General features: G+C 38.7%; 1 protein-coding gene across 1 annotated transcript in view; it reads left to right on the top strand.

Annotated features, from left to right (window-relative positions):
* Positions 1-24725, top strand: part of NOX4 (NADPH oxidase 4) — a 152449-nt gene that overhangs the window by 108834 nt on the left and 18890 nt on the right. The window contains exons 13-14 of the mRNA XM_081098394.1: positions 22338-22457; positions 24296-24404. Of these exons, the coding sequence (XP_080954520.1) occupies positions 22338-22457; positions 24296-24404 (229 nt within the window). The remainder of the gene's footprint in view (positions 1-22337; positions 22458-24295; positions 24405-24725) is intronic.

Below are 24725 nucleotides of genomic sequence, written 5' to 3'. Positions count from 1 at the left end.
AAACAAATATAGAATTCAAAGTATTTGTTCATTGTTTTTTATATGAATCCCTATTTAATCTCTAGCAATAATCTTGCAATGCCCTTACAACACACAGGGACATACATGTGCCTGGATAGCCTAGTATTAATACATTCCTCTCCCATGTACATATTGACCGGGAGGAGGGAGGTGCCTGAAGTGACTGATGCATGTCTACCTTCATTTTTTCCTAGGCTGTTATTTGCAGAGGCCAGTGATGCCTGCTTTTCTTCCTCTAGGCTCCTGTCTGCCTGATACTGTTGCTTAAAGAGAGGAATCACAGTGGTTTCTCAGCTGGTGACCAGTTTGCTGCTATTTCCCTAGGTTTTCTTAGCTGCATGGCCTTACATGTTTTCTTCTTGTTCTTAGGTTACTTTTAGGATAGTGATGTGATTCATTCTAATATTTAAGAGAGACACCATGTGACAATCTTTTGCCACTCTGTTCCTTGGGGTAGATATATTCTTTTTGGTTTCTGTGGATTAAAAGAATAAAAATCATCTATAGATGCCACACACACCATATTACAGCCGTTGAGAGTGTGGAATCTGAAGCAGACCGCCTCACCAGCTGATGTGACCTGAGACAACTTAACCCTCTGTGCCTCAGTTCCACTTGTGTGCAAAGGGGTGTTAACAAAGCCTACACTCAGGGGTGTTATGAAGATTAAATAAATTAAACAAAAAAAAATACGTAAGCCCTAGCCGGCTTGGCTCGGTGGATAAAGCGTCAGCCTGCGGACTGAAGGGTCCCTGGTCCCATTCTGGCCAAGGGCACGTGCCTGGGTTGCGGGCTCGATCCTGAGTGGGGGCAAGCAGGAGGCAGCCGATCAATGATTCTCTCTCATCATTGATGTTTCTATCTCTCTCCTTCTCCCTTTCTCTCTGAAATCAATAAAAAAATATATTTTTAAAAAATTTAAAAAAAATACTTAAAACCCAGTTTACACATAGGAGTACTCCACTCTAACTTCAGGTCTTATTATTATTCATTTAAAATTGAATACAGAATTAACTAGGTTTGCCCATTTCCAGAATCTTAGGGAAATAGATTATTGACCCATCTTGGAGGATAGCTCTTATATCAGCATAACTTTTGTCAACCTGCCTTTATTAATACATAGGGAAGTTTGTTTATTCACTATTACTAGATTATTACTAACACTAGTGTGACACAGTGCTTTGGTAGCCATTTAACATTTTTATGAGGTTCAGTTCTCTAAAGCATCAAATGAAAGCATGCTAATTAAAGATTTCTGGGTCTGTGTAATATTTATATAAAAATCCTAAATTAAATAGAGTTTGTTTCTTTAAGTTAAATAATATTAAACTTCACATCTTCCCATTGCACATTTAATGTCTAGTTTGGCAGTAGAATTTTAGAAGGTGTTAGTGGAAGAGAGGGGGGGAAATAGAATTCTATTTGTGCTGTGCCCAGGGAGTGTTGCCTTGATCCAGGGAAGGGCATGGGCATGGAAGCAATGCCCATGTGAAAATTGCCGGGGAAGGAGAAGAGAGAGCTATGGTAAGGGCCAATTAACAAATACAAGCGGGCAAGGATTTGTGTGTGTCTCATTCTAATTTAAACAAATTTTGGATTATTTATCCTTTTAAATATCCTCCTTTATTCTCATTAATATTCACTCTCAAGTATACTATTCTCATTTATTCATTATTGAAGATAACTAAAAACAAAGGAACTTCACATTTTGTGACACACAAAAATTTCTGGAAAGCTGAACATTTAATCAAAGTGTTATTTGTTGCTTTTATCTCAGCAAAGTATACCTGTTTATTCTGAGATATTTTCTATGAATATAGTCTTTCTTCATGAGAGATATGTTTTCAGAGCTAATACATGGGTGAAGAAGCAAGTTATTTGCCCTATGTTCGTAGTGTCACAGAGTGATATTCACAGAGCATATTGTAGTCAGCCTTTCCATGAGACTCACTCGACACTGGTTAATGTAGCTGTTGAAGGGACTGTGGTAATTTGGATTGGGGTGGGTTCTCTACTTAGCATAGTATTTATAACCTAAAGCATCTTGTTACCAAGAGACACCTAATAGATAATGGCACACAGTAAAAGGTAAAGGGTATTCTTTATTTAAAAAGCGGGAAAGAAAAAAGAATAAAAAGAGAAAATTAATCGTGAAGAACTAACCAGTTCTCGAAATGTATGTGTGTGCGCACATGTGCACTCACCCACCTTTTAAGGGAAAGCCATTTAAAAACAAATGTTACATGCGATGGTGGAAGGAAACATTTTTCTAAAACATATTGTTCACTAATCACATTATTACCTTCGTGAACTTGCACTTGACCATTGCTACAGCCCAGGCACGTCCATTCTAATCAGCATGTAACTGAGGACAGCGTGACATGAAAATTCTCAGAGTGAATACGGGTGGCCATTTATGAGAGACAGAAAGAGGTGGGTGATCTAAAAGAAGAAAATGCTGATTTATAAATTAGAGGGAAGAAATGGAGATAATGAAACTTAAGTTTTGTTGATCATTCCTTAGCTGGTGTCATTGCTAGTAACTTTGAAGGACTTAGGGTTAAAATGCATTTAGACTAGAAGGTAGCTGCAAATACCCCTGTCCTTGGAGATGTAAAATGGTTTAAGACATTTGGCATACTTTTACTCACAAGTGACTTGCAATCATTTTAGCAGTTAGGTCAACAAAACATGATCCATTCACTCTGGAAAGTTTGAACATCGTGTGTATAAAAATGCTGGGAGATCAACCAAAGGACTTGTATGCATGCATATAAGCCTAACCAGTGGACACAGACAACAAGGGGTGAGGGCATGGGTGTGTGTGGGGGGTAATAGGGAGATAAGGACACTTATGTAATACCTTAATCAATAAAGAAATTAAAAGTAAAAAAAATAAAAATAAAAATATGGTGAAAATACAGGAATAAAATGTTGCATATCTCTGTTTGGTTCTCATAAAGATCAAGTTGTCTTTATGCTTAGTGTCAGAGCTGTTTAGAGAGAGGAATATTATTTAAGACAAATTCAGAGCTGTTCCTGTTTGGCTTGGTTTGACACCAAAGAACAACCTTGATTTCTTGAGCAATAAAAGCAGTGTCTTAACCCAATGTCCTTTCCAATGGGCTGCTTAAAATAGGCTTTAAACAGTGATGTTGGGCAATATGCTTAAACTAAAGAGTCTCAAATGACCTTCCCCAATTTCATCTGTTCTTCAGTTTACCTTCCTTGTTTCCTCAAAGAAAGTTTTGAGTTCCCCTTCTTCTAAACAACCATCCCTCTTCAATAATTTTTGTTCAATCTCATCTCTACAGTACTAGTATATTTGAACTAAGTTATTTCCACTTATAGTAAAAATAATAGCACTTAATGAAAACTTTTACATTCCAAGAATTGTGTTAAATGCGTTACATGCATTATTCTATTTAATCCTTACCATTTCCCTATGAATTAGGGAGTACTATTTCCCCAATGTTCAAATTTTACATATTAGGGAACGGGATCTAAGTGGATTAAGTACCTTATTCAAAATCCCATTGAAGAGCTGGATCTCACACCCAGGTCTCTTTGGCCCCCAAATTATACTTAATTGTTCTATACTACTTCTCATTTATTCATTTATTCATCCATTCTTCAGGTATTAGTTGAATAACTACTATGAACCAGAAGCAGTCACAATTACTGAAAATCTATAATAATAAAAAGTATAATATGCTAATTAGACCAGACATCCTTCTGGACCAAGCCGGGGCTGTGAGGGCCAAGCCCCTGGCATGAATTTCGTGCATTGGGCCTCTAGTATTAAAATGGTTAGAACATTGTGTGTGGTTTTGAGGGGCCTGAAGTCATGGGGTGGGGGGGGGGAGCAGAATCAGAATTAAATGGAAAAATTAATTATAGCAATGTGATAAGATGTGCTCATTTTAAGAAATGCACTAAATTTAATGAGAGAAGAAAATAAAAAATAGTTTATTCATATGAAGTTGAATTCCCCCTTAAGTAAAATCTTGAAAGGTGCTATGTATAAAACCAGATGAAGAGGCTTTTTAGATGGAGCAAGGAGCATAATAGCATGAGGAGCCATGGAAGTGCATGATTCATTGAGACAACACCCTCCTATGGCTAAAAAACTATGTGTCTATGTGTCTGTACATGCACAAACATATATCCAAGGAGGGGTATAAGAGAAATGAGGGCAGGGACTACTTTATGTCATTTAAAGTAGCTTAGACTTTATTGTGAAATAATGGATAGCAATGAAATAATTTTAAGCAAATGAGCAAAATAATTAGATTTGCATTTTCATGATTTATCATGGAGCCAGATAGGGACATACATCAACACATGGGGCCAGCACACTAGCTAGTTGACAATTTCATACTCAGGAGGGAAGTGATAAAAGGTTAATACTGTGGTAATAGTAAGAAGGAAGAGCAGATAGATGTCTGAGAATGTTAGGAGGCATAATAATGTGAAGACTATTGAACAAGAGGAAGAGGGGGAATGAATGGGATGAAAAGGAGAGGGGAGGGAAGGAAAAAGGAGAGCATGCAAGGAAAAAGTTCAAGGAAGGAGTTCAAGGGTTTTCACTTAAGTTGCATCAGCTTACTGGCCCCATGACTGGGAACAAGTGGCAAATCTCTCTCAGCATCACTTTTTCTGTATTTCAAATGGAGATAAAAGTAGTAGTATGGGAAAAACTCCCCGTTTCTCCTTTATTCCTACATACAATACTTCTGACACCAGATTTGAGGGTGTGTTTTTTTCCACACCAACCAATTATTTGATACCAGCTGAGTATACTGCAATTTAATTTAACTCTGAGACTAACTGGACTTAGCGCAGACTCCACAGGTTAAGAGCTCAGCATTTTAACCCTAAGTCCTTCAAACAAAAAACTCAAAATCTGCCAAAACTGAGCACTGCTGCAATGTAAGGATTTTGACTCACACATATGATAAGTGAAGGAACTCTTAGTGCAAGGCTAATGAGCATGCAATCAAGATGCCTCCGTATTGACAGAACTCATTCTAGACTCAGAGGAGAACTGCTTCAAGGATAAAGCCAAGATGAGCCTATAACAGCAAGGTCAGGAAGCTGACATCTCAAAACAAGCTGAGGAAGTAAACACTTTCTAGGACAGCGGTTCTCAACCTGTGGGTCACGACCCTTTGGGGGTCGAACGACCCTTTCACAGGGGTCGCCTAAGACCATCGGAAAACACATATATCATTACATATTGTTTTTGTGATTAATCACTAGGCTTTAATTATGTTCAATCTGTAACAATGAAAATACATCCTGCATATCAGATATTTACCTTACGATTCATAACAGTAGCAAAATTACAGTTATGAAGTAGCAACAAAAATAATTTTATGGTTGGGGGTCACCACAACATGAGGAACTGTATTAAAGGGCCGTGGCGTTAGGAAGGTTAAGAACCACTGTTCTAGGAGATAAGCATGTGTGATGCTCCATCCAGTGCCTTTGAGAGCTGTTTACATTCCTTGTTCTGTCCTACAGTCTCAGCTGTCATGCATCAGATGTTCCTCACTTTTTGGTATTATTGTTTTCCTGCTTTGACTCAGAGATTGTCTATCAGTTGAGAAAGTGGCCTTAAGTTCTCTCTTTGTTAAAAATCTTGAAGTCCCATTTTAATTGTCTTGGATAGAAACGCCTCCTTTTTGCATCAAGTAAGTTGTAGCTTCTCAACAACGCTCTTAGCTCTAGACAAGCGAGATGTTATCAGAGTTAAACCGTGATTTTAGAAATAATGTATGAACTCTATAGCTTGAATGACTATTAGAGTAGCTGTTAAAAGCCTGTCTTATATTACATTTACCAATTTATAATGGTTAAGATAGTGTAATTTTGATAATATGTCTTGTTTTATAGGAATTCCTCGCCAAAGAGTTGTCCCTACAGACCCTAAGTAATTCATGGCTTCTGTTTATAAGACCTTGATTGAATGAGTCAGAAATCCAAGAAACAAACATCAATTATAGTGGTTTTCCAAACAATGTTGCTTTTATTTATGCACGAGATTGCCTTAAGTAATGATCAAACATTAATTACAGAGATTTCTTAGCACTCTTCTGGTGAATTTTCCTTTCTTAAGTTGTTCCTAAAATCCAAACAGTGTGGACTGCTACCTCCCACCTCCCACCAAGGGAATTCAAAAAACGTGAAGGGCTTATCCTGATCACCATATTGAAAATCACGACCTCTGCCAGCTCACTCCCTGCCAGGCCTCCTTACTTGCTGTACCACAACATCAGTGTCACTCGGGATATTTTTAGAAATACGGATTCTCAGTCTAATCGACTCAGAAAACCTGGGGTTGGGGCACAGCACTCTGTGTTTTAACAAGCCCTCCAGGAAATTCTGATGCATACCAGCATTTGAGGACCACCAGTGAAGGGTAGAAACATTTTGAAGACTCTCAGACTTTTGAACTCCACCCTTTTTTCTTGTTGTGTTTATTGGTATGATTATCTTCTGGGAATGGGATGGTTTAAGACTGAAATGCCACCCTCTCTGGGGGAACAGTTTATTACATTCATCTTTTCCAGAGATGAAGAAAGACTTGTTGTGAAGGATAATCTTGAACCCTTCCAGCCTGCAAAGCAGGGCTTTCCAGGAGTTCTTGACACAATGTACTGTTTTCAGATTTTTTTGTTATTTTCCAAGGTGTGTTATTTCTAACCAAAATAATGTGTAATTGACTATAATGATTAATATGTGATTTTTTTATGGACATGAGCTTTGGAGTTAGATGCACATACATTTAACAATAGTCTTTCCCCTTAATTGAAAGGTGGCTTTGAGCAAATTACTTAACATATTTCAGTTTTAGTGTCCACTTCAGTAAAAAGGAGGTTAAACCTTTTTGTGAAAGTTTTTGTGTGGATTAGGAGTGAAAATGTATACAGAACATTTAGTATAGGCCCTGGATTAAATTTTCAGTAAAGAGTTTCTATTTTTCTTATATCTCATTTTAGGTTTTGGAGGTAAGAGTCTAAGATAGTTTTTGATTTTTTTTTTTAAAAAAATTAGAACTTTTTTTTTAAGTCTAAGCTACTTAGATAAAGATAAGGATAAATAGTTCTTCCAAAAAATGTGCATTTATATCAGCATTAAATGGATATAAATTATAAAGCTGTATTGTTAATAATATCAAACATTTATCAAGTGCTTACTGTGTTTAGTTAGGTACTATGTTAAAAGCTTATCAAATGTATTAGCATTCAGCTACATGAAACAGAAACGTAGTAAAAATGATGGGAACTAATTTTTCTCATGTAACTAAAAGTACCAAGATAAGTGACATGGTATTGGTAATGTCAATATGCTACATCTGAGATGTCTTTGGGTCTCTTTTTTCCCTTTAATTATCTCAAGATGACCCCTTCACCATCACATCCTTATTCCAGGCAGAAGAAAGAAGAGCAAAGGGCATAAAAGGTCCATGCAAACTGAGCCAACCTCCCTTTCAAGAAACTCCTCATATCCCCAACCCAAACATCTACTTAATCTAATTAGTAAACAGTGTCTTATTTTGGACATTTCTTACCTGCCTTCTATTTCAACCACTTTTTTTCTCTCTTAATATTTAGTGATCATTTTTCTAGGATAGATATTCTTTGTCCTACTAATGCTGAAGGCGTGGATTATGTGTGGTTTTATTTGTAGTTTTTGTTTGGAGGAAGATTCGTATTCAGGTAGCAGACATTATCCCCCAGCATTTGAAATCCCTAAATCATCACTTTTTGTAAAGTCTCAACAAAGATAATATTCACGGAAAGCAAAAGGAAAAAAGAGCAAAAAATCTCATCTTCTTATTAAATTTGTGGAGTTGCCTGAAAAGATTCCTGAGAGCACAGCTTCTCAGACTAATGTGCATACGACTAATCTGAGATCTTAATAGAACACAGATTTGGATTCAGTGAGTCTGAGGTAGAGCCTACAATTCTGACTTTCTAATAAGTTCTCAGATAAAATTAATACTGTTGGCCCAAGAACCACGTTTTTATAGGAACATACCCCATCATATTGGTAAAAGCCTAATGAAAGGCTTTGCATTCCCTTCAAGGACATTTGTCACCAGGGAAGAGAGAAGTACTCAGCATATTAAGCAGAAAACAAGAGAGTAGATAAAAGAAATCTCTCTCCTCATAGTCACCTATCTTCATCTTACCTAATAATAGACAAACATGCAAATTGACCATACCTTCACTATGCCTTAAGCCACACCCACCAGCCAATCAGAGTGACTATATGCAAATTAACCCAACCAAGATAGCGGCCAGCAGCCACGGAGCTGGAGCAAGCAGGAGGCTTGGTTGCCCCAATGATGGAGGAAGCCAAGCTTCCTGGCTGGCTCTGAGCTCCACTCAAAGCAACAAAGTTTCAATTATAGAGGTAAATAAACCCCAGATACCCACTTCCGGCTGGCCGGGAACAGGACGCTTGGTTGCCCCAGCGATGGAAGAAGCCAAGCTTCCAGGCCAGCTGCTGCCTCCTCTCAAGGCAACAAAGTTTCAATTATAGAAGGTAAATAAACCCCAGATACCTGCTTACAGTCACCATGGCCACAGAGCTGGAGCAAATAAAAAACGAAACAAAAAAAGGAAAGGCTGGAAGCTATGGTCGCCGGGAGGCTTGGTCAGTCTGAAAACAGCCATCAGCCACTCACACAGGCTGGCCAGGCACCCCAATGGGGACCCCAACCCTGAAGGGGCTGTGGGCAGCCTAAAAACGACCCTTAGCCCCTCACCCAGGCTGGCCAGGCACCCCAGTGGTAATCCCCACCCTGAAGGGGGTTTGGGAAGCCTGAAAATGGTGCTTAGCCCCTCACCCAGGCTGGCCAAACCCCTATGGGGTGAGGGTCCCCAATGGGGGGCTTGACCAGCCTGCAAACAGCCATCAGTCCCTCACCCAGGCTGGCCAGGCACCCAAGCGGGACCCCCACCCTGATCCAGGACACCCTTCAGGGCAAACCAGCCAGCCCCCACCCGGGCACCAGGCCTCTATCCTATATAATAAAAGGGTAATATGCAAATTGACCCTAACAGCAGAACGACTGGGAATGACTGGTCACTATGACACACACTGACCACCAGGGGGCAGACGCTCAATGCAGGAGCTGCCCCTGGTGGTCAGTGCACTCCCACAGGGGGAGCTCTGCTCAGCCACAAGCCAGGCTGATGGCTGCAAGCACAGCGATGGTGACGGGAGCCTCTCCCGCCTCCTCAGCAGCACTAAGGATGTCCGACTGAAGCTTAGGCCTGCTCCCCGCTGGCAAGTGGACATCCCCTGAGGGCTGCCGGGCTGCCAGAGGGATGTCTGACTGCCAGCTTGGGCCCAATCCCCCAGGGAGCAGGCCTAAGCCAGCAGGTGGACATCCTCTGAGGGGTCCCAGACTGCAAGAGGTCATAGGCTGGGCTGAGGGACCCCCCTGAGTGCACAAAATTTGTGCACCAGGCCTCTAGTATATACACACACACACACACACACACACACACACACACATATATATATATATTATTGATATCAGAGAGGAAGGGAGAGGGAGAGAGGGAGATAGAAACATCAATGATGAGAGAGGATCATTGTCCAGCTGCCTCCTGCATACTCCTTACTGGGGATCAAGCCTGAAAACCAGACATGTGCCCTTGGAAGGAATCTAACCTGGGACTCTTCAGTCTACAGGCTGATGCTCTATCCACTGAGGCAAAGAAGATAGGGCAACCTATCTTTGATTACAAAGGAAAATCTGAAAGCACACCTTTCCTTTGTACTGAAAATCTTAGTTTATTTGCATTGATTTACATTCTACATTATTTTGTAGTGTTTATTTGTTCCATTCCACTTTTTTTTTCTCTTCCTCAACCTTCTCTGTCTCTTTTTTTATTTTGTCTGTGAAGAAGATGTGTAATAACGATTGAGACCATGGTCTATTTCTTAATTAAGTTGAGCTCTCTAAACTAAAGGAAAAGAAATGGCAAAACAAAATATACTGGCATAAAGAAAATTGTGGTTTGAAAGTTGGTGTAAGCTAAGACTAGCCAGCAATTAAGATAAAGACCTGATATATATGCACTTGTTTTCAGGAGAAGTTGCCATGTAGAGAAAGGGGGGGGGGGGGTGGGGAGGCCCAGCTGGCATGGTTCAGTGGTTGAGCGTCAGCCTATGAACCAGGAGGTCATGGTTTGATTTCTGGTCAGGGCACATGCCCAAGTTGCTGGCTCGATCCCCAGTGTGGGTGTGCAGGAGACAGGCAATCAATGATTCTCTTATCATTGATGTTTCTATCTCTCTCTTCCTCTCTGAAATCAATATATATATAGTAAAGAGGTAATATGCAAATTAACCCTCACACCCTCACAAGATAGCTGCCTATGAAGAGGCCGGCAGAGGGGTTAGTGAGGGATGACCAATGACTGAACAGCAGGCTGCGTGGGGCGACCAGGCCGGCAGGGGGTTTGTGAGGGATGGCCAAACGACCGAACAGCAGTCTGCGTATGGTGACCAGGCTAGCGGGGGGTCATGAGGGATGACTAGGCCAATAGGGGGCTAGTTGGAGGAGACCGGCTGGTGGGGGGAGCAGTTGGGGGCGACCAGCCAGCAGGGTGGGCAGTTAGGGGCAACTAGGCCAGCGGTGGGTGGGGCAGTTAGGGGCAACCAGGCTGGTGAGGGGTGCAGTTGAGGGTGACTAGGCCAGCAGGGGGGGCAGTTGGGGGCAATTAGGCTGATGGGATAGTGAGGGGCGACCGCCGGGGGGGGCGCAGTTAGGGGTGACCAGACCAGCAGGGGGGGGCAGTTAGGAGCAACCAGACCAGTACACAGAGGCAGTGAGGGGTGATCAGGCCAGCAAGGGGGGCAGTTAGGGTCAACCAGGCAGGCAGGCACGTGAGTGATTAGGAGCCAATGGTCCAGGATTGTGAGAGGGATGTCCAACTGCCGGTAGCTGGACATCCCCCAAGGGGTCCAGGATTGGAGAGGGTGCAGGCTGGGCTGAGGAATCCCCCCACCCCGTGCACAAATTTTGTGCATTGCGCCTAAGTGACCATCGCAACCAAAATGACTGAATGGATGACCAAACAGGCTGCATGGGGTGAAAAGGCCGGCAGGGGGGTTAGTGAGGGACGACCAAATGACTGAGCAGCAGGCTGCTTGGGGTGACCAGGCCAGCAGAAGGGGACAGTGAGGGGCAACCAGGCTGGTAGGGGAGGCAGTTAAGAGTGACCAGGCTGGTGGCGGGGGGGGGGTGGTTGGGGGTGACCAGGCCGGCAGGGGGGCAGTTGGGGGTGACCAGGCCAGCAGGGGGACAGTTAGAGGCGATCAGGCAGGCAGGTAGGTGAGCAGTTAGGAGCCAGTGGTCCCGGATTGTGAGTGGGATGTCCGACTACCGGTTTAGGGATCGGGCCTAAACCGGCAGTCGGACATCCCCCGAGGGGTCCCAGATTAGAGAGGGTACATGCTGGGCTGAGGGACACCCCGCCCCCCCCCCTTCTGTGCACATATTTTCATGCACTGGGCCTGTGAGTGTGTGTGTGTGTATGTGTGTGTGTGTGTGTGTGTGTGTGTGTATGTATGGTGGGGAGCTGGGAAAAGGATGGAAGAGCCTAAAGGCATATAATAAGTAACAGAAGGATTCATTGCCATCTAAATAAACAACAGTTCTTGCCCTAACCGATTTGGCTCAATGGATAGAGCATCGGCCTGCAGACTGAAAGGTCCCAGTTTCGATTCCGGCCTAGGGCATGTACCTTGGTTGCGGGCACATCCCCAGCAGGAGGTGTGCAGGAGGCAGCTGATCAATGTTCCTCTCTCATAGATATTTCTGACTCTCTAGCCCTCTCCCTTCCTCTCTGTGAAAAATCAATAAAATATATTTTTAAAAATAAATAAATAAATAAACAACAGTTCAAATTAAACTTAATTTATAAAATAGCACTTTTTGTTGGAAAGACTGGTTATAGTGCAGAAGTATATAGATCTAAATTCAATCTTAGAGTGTTTATCTGAATATATGCCCTCTAAGAGCTTTCAGAGATACTATTATTTCAGGCAGAGTTGCACCTGTGTTTGTGGGGTGTGAAATTTGGCTACATGTTACCCTTAAAAATTCACTAGGGGTTGTCAGTTTATGATTCATGTTACAGCTAACTACCTAGTGGAACAGTTTGAAGCGTTGGGTAGCTTCCCTTTTCTTTGAAATAGTGCATATTAATATATATATATTTCAGGTTTCATGTTAGCAGATCAATCCTACATTAGCCAGCACAGAAAACAAAATCAAAATGCAAAAAACATTTTCTTTTAATATTCTATAGGAACTAAGTCCAATGATGAAGATCTATATACAGTATCTGTGTTTAAAAGTAAAAAATACACATAGTATACTACATGCTCAATAATACTCTTGCTGTTGTAGAAGAGCTAAAAGTCTTCCCTTTGGGGGGCAGGAGGGAGGGGGGTAAGAGATCAACCAAAGGACTTGTATGCATGCATATAAGCATAACCAATGGACATAAGACACTGGGGGGTAGGGAAGGCCAGGGGATTGTCAAGGGCAGGGGAAAAAAAGAGGACACATATGTAATACCCTTTGTAATACCTTAAGCAATAAAATAAATAAATAAATTAATAAATTAATTAATTTAATTAAATTAAAAAAGTCTTCCCTAACCCACACATTAATAATTTAATTTTTATTATTTAATTATAGTAGACATTCAATACTATACTAGTTTCAGGTGTATAGCATAATGGTAAAACATTTATAAAACTGACAAAGTGATCCTTCCAATAGGTCGAGTACCCACCTGGCACCTACATAGTTATCACAATATTGACTATATTCTTACTATATGCTATACTTTACATCCTGTGAATATTTTCTAACTGCCAATTTGTAGTTCTTAATACCTTCACCTTTTTCATCCAGCTCCCCATTCCCCTCCCATCTGACAACCAACAAACAAAACCAAAGCCACATTTATAATTGTTAATGCATGTTTTAAATGGTAGGTAGGACATGAAGGAAATTTCTTGGAATTATAAACTATAACACATTTATTTATTCCCCCAAATATAAGCCTGATTTTAATGGGGAATGTGTGGTGGACAGAGATAAGTCCCAGATTCCGGGACAGTTGGGGAGCAGATCAGAGATCCCTGCAAATTGCCTAAACTCCTTGAGTGAGACATCACCAGATAAGGTAGAGACTAAATAGCCTGCTCTGCAGGAGATAGGTGGGATAATTGACTCATTTTGTCACTGGCTCTGAGAAAAATGGGAATAAAAATCTCCCCTGATATTTAGTAACCACAAGCTTCATCTCACCTGAGTTGGAACAGTGAATTCATAATGTGTATGTAGCCCAATAAACCCTAAAGTTTAGTTTAGTTTAGTTTAGTTTAAAGTGATTTCAGATACTAGAGTTTAGTTTAAAGTGATTTCAGATTTATAGTGTTCTCCTGTTGCCCAGAAGAGGAAAATGAAAATGCTCCTGTAGGGGACACATTTTAACTCTCAAAGGATTCCTATACATAAGGCACCAAGGAATATGAACTCATTTCTTTAAATGAGGGAACAAAACACCATGAGCACATGTTGGTAGAAATCATATATTCAAAAATTATAAAACACATGCTTACTATGTCTAAAGAAATAAAACAGCATTGAAATAATGATTAAGACACATGGGACAATGAAATTTCTCAAGGCACTTTTGAAAAGAGCCAACATAGCTTCTAGAAATAAAAGATACAATATCACAAACTTAGCAAATTAACATAGCCATAGTGAGAATGAATGAATTGTCCAATAGAACTGAAATAATTATCCAGGATGCAGCACAGAGACTAAGATATGGAAAATATGAAAGAAAGGTTGAGAGAGATATAATAGGAGGAGTGAGAAGTTCCCATATTTCTTTACATTAGAGATCTAAAAGTAAGGGAACAAGAAAGTGCGTGCAGGAGATGTACTATTTGAAGAAATAATAGCTCAAATTCAGGGTTACCAATAAATCTCACACAACATAATAAAAATAAATTCACCATGGGAAACATCATAATTTACTTATAGAAAACTAAAAGCAGAGACTAATGCAATGTAAAAGTAGTCAAGGAAAGAAATGGAAAGGTAAAGTGAGACATACAGTATAAGATAATATTTTGGTAAGTAATTCAACATAATTGAACTAAATTCTACAGTTTAAAAAAATGCCATCGAATTCTAGGTGTTAATTGTGTATCTTGAAATATTGTCGAATTCATTTATTAAATCTAGTACTTTGTTGGTAGAGTCTTTAGGGTTTTCTAGGTACAAGATCGTGTCATCTGCAAATAATGAGAGTTTTACTTCCTCCTTTCTAATTCGGATGTCTTGTATGTTTTCTTCTTGTCTGATCACTGTGGCTAGCACTTCTAGTACTATGTTGAATGAGAGTGGTGAAAGCGGGCATCCCTGTCTTGTTTTCATTCTTAGAGGAAATGCTTTTAATTTTTGCCCATTGAATTTCATGTTAGCTGTAGGTTTGTCACACATGGCCTTTATTATGTTGAGGTATGATCCCTCTGCTTCCACTTTGCTAAGAGTTTTTATCAAAAATGGGAGTTGGAGTCAATCAAATGCTTTTTCTGTGTCTATTGATATGATAATGTGGTTTTTGTCTTTCAATTTGTTTATGTGATGCATCATGTTTATTGATTTGCCAATATTGTACCATCCTTGCATCCCTGGAATAAATCCCACTTGGTCATGAAAGACCTTTTCAATATATTGCTGGATCTGATTTGTTATATTTTGTTGAGGATTTTAGCATCTATGTTCATCAGGGATATTGGCCTGTAATTCTCTTTCTTCATAGTGTCTCTATCTGGTTTTGGAATTAGGATAATGCTGGCCTCATAAAAAGAGGTTGGAAGTGTTCGTTCCTCTTGAATTTTTGAGGAAATTCTTGTTAGCTCTTCTTTGAATGTTTGATAAAACTCCCCTGTGAAGACCAGGGCTTTTGTTTACTGGAATTTTTTTTATTACTGCTTCAATTTCCTCAATTATTATTGGCCTATTCAGGTTTTCTGATTCTTCTTGATTCAGTTTTGGAATATTGATTTTTTTCTAGGAATTTGTCCATTCCATCCATATTGTCCAGTTTGTTGGCATATAGTTGCTCATAGCATTTTCTTACAATCTTTTGTATTTCTGTGGTGTCAGTTGTTACTTCACAGTTTTGTTTCTGATTTTATTCCTTTGGTTTCTTTCTTTTTCTGGATGAGTCTCTTTTTCTTAAAGGTTCATCCATCTTCTTTATCTTTTCAAAGAACCAGCTCTTGGTTTCATTGTTCTTTTGTATTGTTTCTTTTTAGTCTCTATGTGGTTTATTTCTGTTGTAATCTTTATTATTTCCTCCCTTCTATTAACTCAGGGCTTTTCTTGTTGTTTCTTTAGCATTTCTCACAGTGCTGGTTTGGTGGTGACAAAGTCCTTTAGCTTTTTTTTTTTATTTCTGGGAAGCTCTTTACTTCACTGTCTATTTTGAATGAAATCTTGCTGGATATAGTAATCTTGGTTTCAGATCTTTGCTTTTTATTACCTTGAATAATTTATGCCATTCTCTTCTGGTCTGTATAGTTTCTGATGAAAAATCAGCTGACATCCTTATGGGAGCTCCTTTGTAGGTACCAAATTGCTTTTGTCTTGCAGCCTTTAAGATTCTCTCTTTGTCTTTAATTTTTTGTATTTTAATTAAGATGTGTCTGGCCTGTTTGAGTTCTTCTTGTTTGGGACTCTCAGTGCCTCCTGAACTTCTATGACTTATTTTTTCACCAGGTTAGGGAAGTTTTCTGCCATAATTTCTTCAAACAAGTTCTCTATCCCTTGTTCACTTTCTTCCCCTTCTGGAACTTCTATGATGCAACTGTTATTACTTTTCATGTTGTCCTATAGCTTCCTTAAGCTGTCCTCCTGTTTTTTAATTGTTTTCCGTTTTTTCTTTTTTCTTTTTGGGTCTCTGATTGAATGATTTTTTTCTAACCTGTCTTGTAATTCACTGAACCAATCCTTGGCTTCCCCTAATCTGCTATGTATTCCTTCCAATGTGTTCTTTATTAGTGCTATGTCATTCTTTATTTCCAACTGGTCTTTTTACATAGTTACTGTATCTTTTCTGATGCTGTTGAGCATCCTTACCATAATTATTCTGAACTCTACATCTGATTAATTTCTTATCTTCATTTCATTTAGCTCTTCTCTGGAGAATTCTCTTGTTCTTGGGGCTTGTGTTTTTTGTCTCCCCATTTTGGCTGCCTGTTTGGGTTTATGTGTCTATGGATTAGGTAGATCTGCTATGACTCCCAATCTCTAGTGCAGTACAATTTCAAATGCTGTTTGTGTCTGGCCCTGAGTACCCTGCATGGAGCTATCAGCAATTCACAGCTGTGGCTTCCTATGCTGGGACTGGGTACCTTTGGAAAGGACCAAGATGTACACTAAGGTCTGCTTTTCCTAGCCCCGGGCTCAGAATTAGATCAGGTAAAGACTAAAAGACTCCTGAGACCCACCTCTGCCTGCTAACTGATTGTGTTGTCTTGAGTAGCCTCAGGCTATTGCCCACAGTCGGAGGAGAGGTTTTTCAATGGGGAAGAGGAGGGTGTAATTTCTTCTGTTTACAGGTTGATTGTTATTTCTATTCTCTTTTTGGGCTTTAGAAACTTCAGAGTGGAGCAAGCGTTTTTCCAATTGGGTGGGACAGTAGCTTTTTACCAGGCAAAAAGCTGCCTGGATGGTAAAGTTCTGCCAGTCAAAGATGTCCTCTGCAGTATGTGGGAATGATTCAGCAAAGGAATCCAAGGTGTCTGCCTTTTAAGCTCTAGCCCTTGGCTTCTGCTCACACAGCTCCAATCAACTCTATAATCCCTCTGCTGGAACCCAAGATGAGTGGCTGCACAAAGGATTTTATGTGTTGGCTCTTTAAGAGGGTGCCTGCATTTCCAGCCATCGCTCCCTAGCATACAGCAGCCCTGCAGCTTTTCACAGCCAGATGTTCTGTGGACACCTTTCTCAGTTATGATGCTGCTCTGGTCTTGGGAGCCAGGCTTGGGGTTTAGACTTCTGAGTTCTCAGTGGGAACCCCCCTCAGCTGAAATATCACTCTGGAACTTCAGTTGCTATCTTTGGGAGCCTGTCCAGCAGTTTTGTGCCTCCACCCTTCCTACCAGTCTCTATGTGCACTCCACTTTCCATCCCTGGTCATTAGGGTTCTTTCCATCTAATCTTCAGTTGATTATTCAGCATGGTTTTTCTGTATTTTAGTTGTAATCCCAGTTTGGTCCTGGAAGTGTATCAGTGTAGTTTCCACTTACTCTGCCGCCATTTTGGAATCTCCAAATTACTGAAAGGTTATTGCCAGCATGACTGGGACAAGAACCACCTTTGTAAATCTCTCCCATCACTCTTAATTTTCCTAGTTCATCCTGTGCTTGTAATTTATGTTTCTGACCCTTAGCAGTGCTTGTCTCAGTGATACTGGTCCAAAATCAGTGTGTCCACAGCTTCAAAAGGCCAAGCTTTCCAATATATATTCTTTTTAATTAAAATGTTTTTCTTAAAATAGTTTTATGAGTTATGACCAGCTCTCTCCTCAGATTACCTAAAAAGTTCAATTTTAATTTATTATGATATCAGTGTGTTTTGGGGGATGTTATAGGAAGTGTTGGCTATATTTTTAACGTAATTGAATTAATTTGTAGCTCATAGATTTCTCCACTGAGAAAAGATTTTATATAACTGGTGTATCAGATCATCAATGTTACTCATTAAAACAATTCAATTCATTAACATTTAATGGATTCTACCTTCAAAGGATTCTACTTTCAATATTTCAAAAAATGTTCATATATTTCTGAATGGGCCAGGGAAGAGGATTCCTCCTTTTCTTAGAATTCTTTAGATTCACAATCTTCAGAAAGAAACTTTTCACTAGTCATCAACTGAACTTTAAAAATGTATCAGGTTGATATCCCCTCCACTGTGTTGCTGCAGATTTGAATAGCTGCCTTTACTTTCTGAAATCTTTTCACAGATATAATGATAGTAGTAATACAGCATTCTTTTAAAGACAAGGTACAAAGATAGAGAGAAAAATCACTGCTCATAAATTAAAGGCAATGGATTTTGCACATTAATCAGTTTAAATATGTAAAAAATGATTTAAGTAGTTCCTGTTTCTGCCTCCCTCAAAAACCCAGGTGTTGCCAAGTAATCAATTATTAGTAGTTTCATTTTTCATCCTTCCTCTCAAAAAATCAAAATTTTATTTAATTTTGTGCAAAAACATTTCCAGTGGAAAAACAACAGATGATTCTCTAAGGTTCTTTAATCCACATCCCCATTTACATTTTTTCATCTCATACTGAACTGAGTCCATTTCTTATATTTATGTTGGACTTCTCAGATGGCATGACAGTAGACTCTAGATCCTCATTAATGCTTTAACAAAAAATTCGGATCATTGTGGCTCTCTACACTTATTAGCAGGCTTTTTCTGTGTTATCATATCTAATTGTTCCTTTTAGAGATGTGGGAAATCAGATTTAGACAGGGCAATTCACATACTGATGATCCTAGCCTTCGTAAGTTGCTAGAACCCTCTGAGTTTTTGTCCTCTTCTCCAAAGTTATTCTGAAGCACCAAAGAGTAGCTGTATGGGGGTATCAGGAGGATGTGTGTGTGGGCATGTGGGCTGGAAAACAGACAAATAGGAAACATAATTGCCTAATGACTCTTCTTGCTAATCCTGTGCTGGTCAAATACAATGTCCTTGTGTCAGATTTTTTGAAAGCAGGCATACATCCAGAAGTGAACAGCACCAAGACTGCTGAGGACAGGAGTTACTTTCTAGCTCCAGAATTTTGGATATAGAAGATACTTGATGAGTATTTGCCAATGGATGATGTGTTAGATAATCACATCAAAGAGTAGCCCTCTACAATGAGAGGGATTTTTGTCTCTTGTTCACTGCTAAAATCTCCAGTACTTGAAGAGTGCCTTTTATAGGGTAAGTGCTAAAATATTTGTTAAAGAGCTGGAACTGGCATGGAATGGCCCAAACAAAGCATCAGCTCCGACAAAGGAAAATTCATAAACACAATTATTAGTAGCCTGAGCAGAGAAACTGAGTTGAAAGTTCCTGAGAAGGGTTTAGCTCATATATATATATATATATATATATATATATATATATATATATATATGGTTAAGCCAAGAATGCTTTGTTTATTTGCAGTTCCTGTTACTTTTCCCAGATGCTTTTATATCTTGCTGGAAAGATTCTTCTCCCAGGTGCTTTTATGTCTAGCTCCTTAATGTCATTTAGGTCTCTGCTCAAATGGCACATGGAGAGAGAGAGAGAGAGAGAGAGAGAGAGAGAGAGAGAGAGAGAGAGAGAAACTTTCTTTGAGTATCCCTTTAAACTGCCTATGCAAAATTTAAAGTGTATGCAAAAGTAAACAGAATCGTATAATGAGCTTTTATGCACTGAATCACCTAGCTTCAATAATAATTGTTTTACCTATGTTAAAAAGCATATATCACTATGTAGCATTATATCACATATCTTTTTATATCTTTATTTAAGAGCTAGCCCGTTTCCCACTAGAGTCAAAGATCCATGAGGTCAGGGACTTTTTCTAACTTGTTCACTTTTGTATCCCAGACACTTTGAACAGTATCAGGTACATTGCAAGTGGAAAGAAAACTTGTTGAATGAAGTAATGAATGCTTAAGAGAAGATTGAACTAAGTCTAATGGATTCAAAATAATTGTAGAGATTTACAATAATCTTATTTTTGCAATTAGAAGTACTTAGTTTTAATCCCAATTTTATTGCTTAATGTTTTATGTTCTAAATTTGCTCACATGGTGGAAAGTGGTAGAATCAATTTACATATTTTGCTTTTGAGCCACTGATATGTTGAGATTTCTATTAAGAATCCAATATGTTGTATCATTAACTTTTAAATATACGTTTGTTTGTTGAGTAAATAAGCTTCAAAATATGAAACAGATGTAATAAGAATTAAGCATATTGTGAGTATATGATCTATCAGTATTTTGTGAATTTTTGCTATGTTGGGAATACTACTTTAAGCATTTAACCCTTGTGTAATTTTTTCTTGAGGTACAATAAGTAGTTTTTAAAATAGGTGGGGTATTTTTTAAAGCATTACTCTTGCTTGTTTGTAGGGCTTAAGTATGTACTGAACATGTAGTAGTCAAGAAGGTCTATGTTCTGCTGCAGTAACTAGTTAACCTTGAAAAATCCCTGAAAATGTGGTGAAACCCATTTATTTCTTGCTCATAAAGTGTCTAAAGTGTTTCCTGAGGGCCAAGTCACCTAAGACAGCCTCCTTCAAGGATTTGGTTGGCTTTGTCTTCTAGTTCCCATGAGAGGGACAGAGTTTTCCTTGCCTCATTCCAGGAATAACGGATATTGCTTCCACTTACAGCCCAGTGGTCAGAATTAGACATAAGGTTCAATATAACTACCAAAAGCCCAGGAAGTGTAGTCCAGTGAGTACCCAGAAGGAAAGGAAACCAGATCATGGCAATGACTAATAGTATACATGGACTACATGCCATAGACCTCAGAGGTCACAAGACTATCCATTCATTAATTCATTTAGTAAACATTTACTGAACACTTCACTGGTAAGCCCATTGGTGCCTAATCTTAAGTGGTCTCTTAAAATCACTCCTATCAATGAGAAACATGTATATCATAAGACTGACAACATAAATGTACTTTTTAGGGCTGTTATTATTTTTTAGCAAAGTTATTTTTTATAATAGAAAAAAAAGATTTAAAATAGCAGTGCCCTATATACATGTTTATTTCTCTTTAACATAAAGCTATCTGGAACTAGGTAGCCATAGAGGGTTTGATAATTCTGTAGTCATAAAAGGTAAATATTTAGACCATCAAGTCAACATTTTAGACACCAGGAAAAAGGAAAGAAAGGGGGAGTGATAATGATTATAACTTTTACCCCGGCCGGTTTGGCTCAGTGGATAAAGCATCAGCCCATGGACTGGAGGGTCTCGGGTTTGATTCTGGTTAAGGCAGTGGTTCTCAACCTTCCTAATGCCTTGACCATTTAATACAGTTCCTCATGTTGTGGTGACCCCCAACCATAAAATTATTTTCGTTGCTACTTCATAACTGTAATTTTGCTACTGTTATGAATCATAATGTAAATATCTGATATGCAGGATGTATTTTCATTGTTACAAATTGAACATAATTAAAGCATAGTGATTAATAACAAAAACAATATGTAATTATATATGCGTTTTCTGATGGTCTTAGGCCACCCCTGTGAAAGGGTCGCGACCCACAGGTTGAGAACTGCTGGGTTAAGGGCATGTACCTCTGTTGCAGGCTCGATCCCATCAATTATTCTCTGTCTCTACCCCTCCCTTCCACTCTCAAGGGGAAAATACCCTTGGATGAAGATTAACAAAAAAAAGAAGAGAGAGAGAGAGAGAGAGAGAGAGAGAGAGACAACTTTCAACTGAGAGCTTCTTCTAGTTTTTCTAATTTCGCTTACATTTACACCACCTTAACCAGAAGGTAGTCACACAACCAAAATAGATAAGGGAGCCTGGTAAATGTAGTGTTTTTGTCTGGGTACTTTGCTTCTCTGGATGAAATGAATTTTTTGTTACTAGGAAAAAATGGGAGGATGAATATTGAGTTAACAATTAACAAGTATTTTTGCAGTTAAGACGGATTTACTGTCTCACACACAGTTAAATATTTAATCACAAGTAGAGTAATTAAATAGTCCTTCTGAGACTATTCTTCATCTGTTTCTATACTATTACAACCTACCTGGGGCAACAGGAGGAACTAGATTAGTTTCTTTTCTTTCTTCCTAGTACTTTCCTGTTCACATAGTAATTGTTTTCAGTAACTACTTCTGCTACTGACTTTGCCATTAAAGAGAACATTATTTATTGAATATAGACACCATAAAGCAGTTAGTATTTTAATTTAGTCAAATATAGTAATATAATAGTATCAGAGCATTAACTTGTTAGCTATCTATCATGGTCCAATGTATGTTTTTTATATGATTAATTAATATTTCCCTCAAAAAAGGCATGCTTAGAAACAGATGTGCTGTTAATATCGACAGTTCATAAACAACATTTCTTGTTTGTAGGCTTGTCACTATGAGAAACAGTAAAGTAACTTATCTTATTTTCATCTTTTCCGCCTTTGTCTTCCTCTCCATAGGCTATATATTGATGGTCCATTTGGAAGTCCATTTGAGGAATCATTGAACTATGAGGTTAGCCTCTGCGTGGCCGGAGGCATTGGAGTAACTCCATTTGCGTCAATACTCAACACCTTGCTGTATGTCATTTTGATCTGTTTTATTCATCCATATAAAGAACTGTCAATATTTTAGACATCTCTCTTTTATATGAAGTGTCTCCTTATAGATTCCTTGTACTGGCTATTGAAGGAACTTCATTTACTGATTGATGACGGGAATAATTCAGTGATTCTCAATATATGGTCTTTGGCTTTCAGCATGATGTTTTGTGAAATATGTCAGTACTGCAGCTCTGCACTCTTCTGTCTTTATCCTTATTAGAGTTACTCCACCAGCCTTAATTTCTCTACCATCATCAGTGTTAAGTGGACTATGTATCTGTCTGTCAACAAATATTTTGGGGCACCTATGTGCCAATTTATCTTATAGGTAAGTACAGGTAACACATCAATGAATGAAACTGAGCCCCTTCCCTTAAAAAGCTTAGTTCAAAAGGGGGAGATAAAAATAAACCAGTGAGAAATTCATAAATAACATTACTTAAGGAAATATTAGAACTATGATAAGAAGAGGTATTCGTGGGATATAGAAATAAGGGCTAAAGCTATCGTGAATATGATTAAGGAGAGCTTTTCTGAGATGACAGAATGAGCCTATCATTCCTTGATCTATTACTTGGCAAATTTAAAACAAACAGAAGAACCCTAGCCAGTTTGACTCAATGGATAGAGCATCAACTCAAGGACTGAAGGGTCCTGGGTTTGATTCCAGTCAAGGACGTGTACCTCAGTCGCAGGCTTGATCCCCGGCCCCAGACGGGGCATGTGCGGGAAGCAACCAATTGATGTGTCTCTCTGAAGTCCATGTTTCTCTTTCTCTGTCTTTCCCCCTTCCTTCCACTATCTCTAAAAAATCAATGGGAAAATATCCTTGGATGAGGATTAACAAAAATAAATAAATAAATAAAACAGAAGGCTAGAAATTTCAGAGGTAAGACTGCTTAACCAGGAAAGACTTTTACAGTTATTTCTGTCCTAGGATTATAAGAAAAAAATAATTTATTAATTCTCATGAAAACACAAAATGACAGTAGGAAATTATTCTCAATTCTATTACATACATTCACTTACAAGACATAATTTGCATTAAAAATCTGTTTTATGGAGTACCAAAAAAGAACCAGTAAGTTGAAATGATGTGTTTAATGCTATTTTACTTCAGTTTTAAATTCTTGATATAAATTTGGGCCTTTTTGGAGGTTCTTAGAAAAATAACCATATTGCATGCCAGAAATCATTTGTTTCTGAAAACATATTGCAAGTTACTTGGACACCTAAAGTTAAGAAAAGAAAAGAATATTTTCTTAACCTCAAGCCTACTTCCTAATTATAAGTAGGAATCCAGACTTGGAGTCATGAGTTACTGGAATGCATTACATAGTAGGCAGTTATGAAATCTCCTTCTTTAATGATATTAAGAAGGGGATAAACAACCCATTTCTGGAATGGTTTTGGTTCCCTTTGCCTGGAAGCCAGGGCAAGAATGATGAGGACTAGACTGGAGCCCCTGCTGTGTGATAGAATTCAAAGAAAATAAGGAACTTTTTTTCCCTGAGATGTAGGGCTGAAAGTATTCTGATCCAGGAGTTTAGTTTATTACCTTCAACTGGAAATGGGTGATATGCATATAATATTCGCAAGTATGGACACTGAATTTATGGAGCATATCCTGTCTTTGACTCAGAATATTCATTTTACATTCCTTTGGGGGTTACAGTAAGTGCTACGTCTGATGCTTGAATGTAAATGGCTGTTTTTCTGTTGATTACTTACTAGTGAAAATAAAAATTTCAAAGATGCAGGGATTCTTAACTTTTTGCCATCCTAATCATTATCGTGTTATTTTTATCTTAAAGGGATGACTGGAAACCTTACAAGCTTAGGAGACTGTATTTTATTTGGGTGTGCAGAGATATCCAGTCCTTCCGTTGGTTTGCAGACTTACTCTGTGTGTTGCATAATAAGGTAAAATTAGGTTTGTTTCCGATTTTGCAGTGTTTAAATTTAAAAACATAGTTATTATGTTTCAAATTGCTAAAGTACTAAATGATTGCTACAGAAAAAATAAAAATGCAAATAAGTAGTAAGAAGGAAAAATCCTTTAAATTAAAACACAACACAGAGATAACATTTGTTACCTGGTACACATCTTTCTAGATAGTGATATCTATGATTATGTGTATGTATCTATGACATGTTTTAACCTAGAAATGATGATTGATGTGTTCTAACGTGGAATATTTTAACACAGAAATGCATGCACTATTACTGTGGGCATCTATATGT

The sequence above is a fragment of the Myotis nattereri genome, assembly GCF_964212035.1.
Source record: "Myotis nattereri genome assembly, chromosome: 9".
Taxonomy (NCBI): domain Eukaryota; kingdom Metazoa; phylum Chordata; class Mammalia; order Chiroptera; family Vespertilionidae; genus Myotis; species Myotis nattereri.
This window is presented reverse-complemented; position numbering and strand designations above follow the sequence as displayed.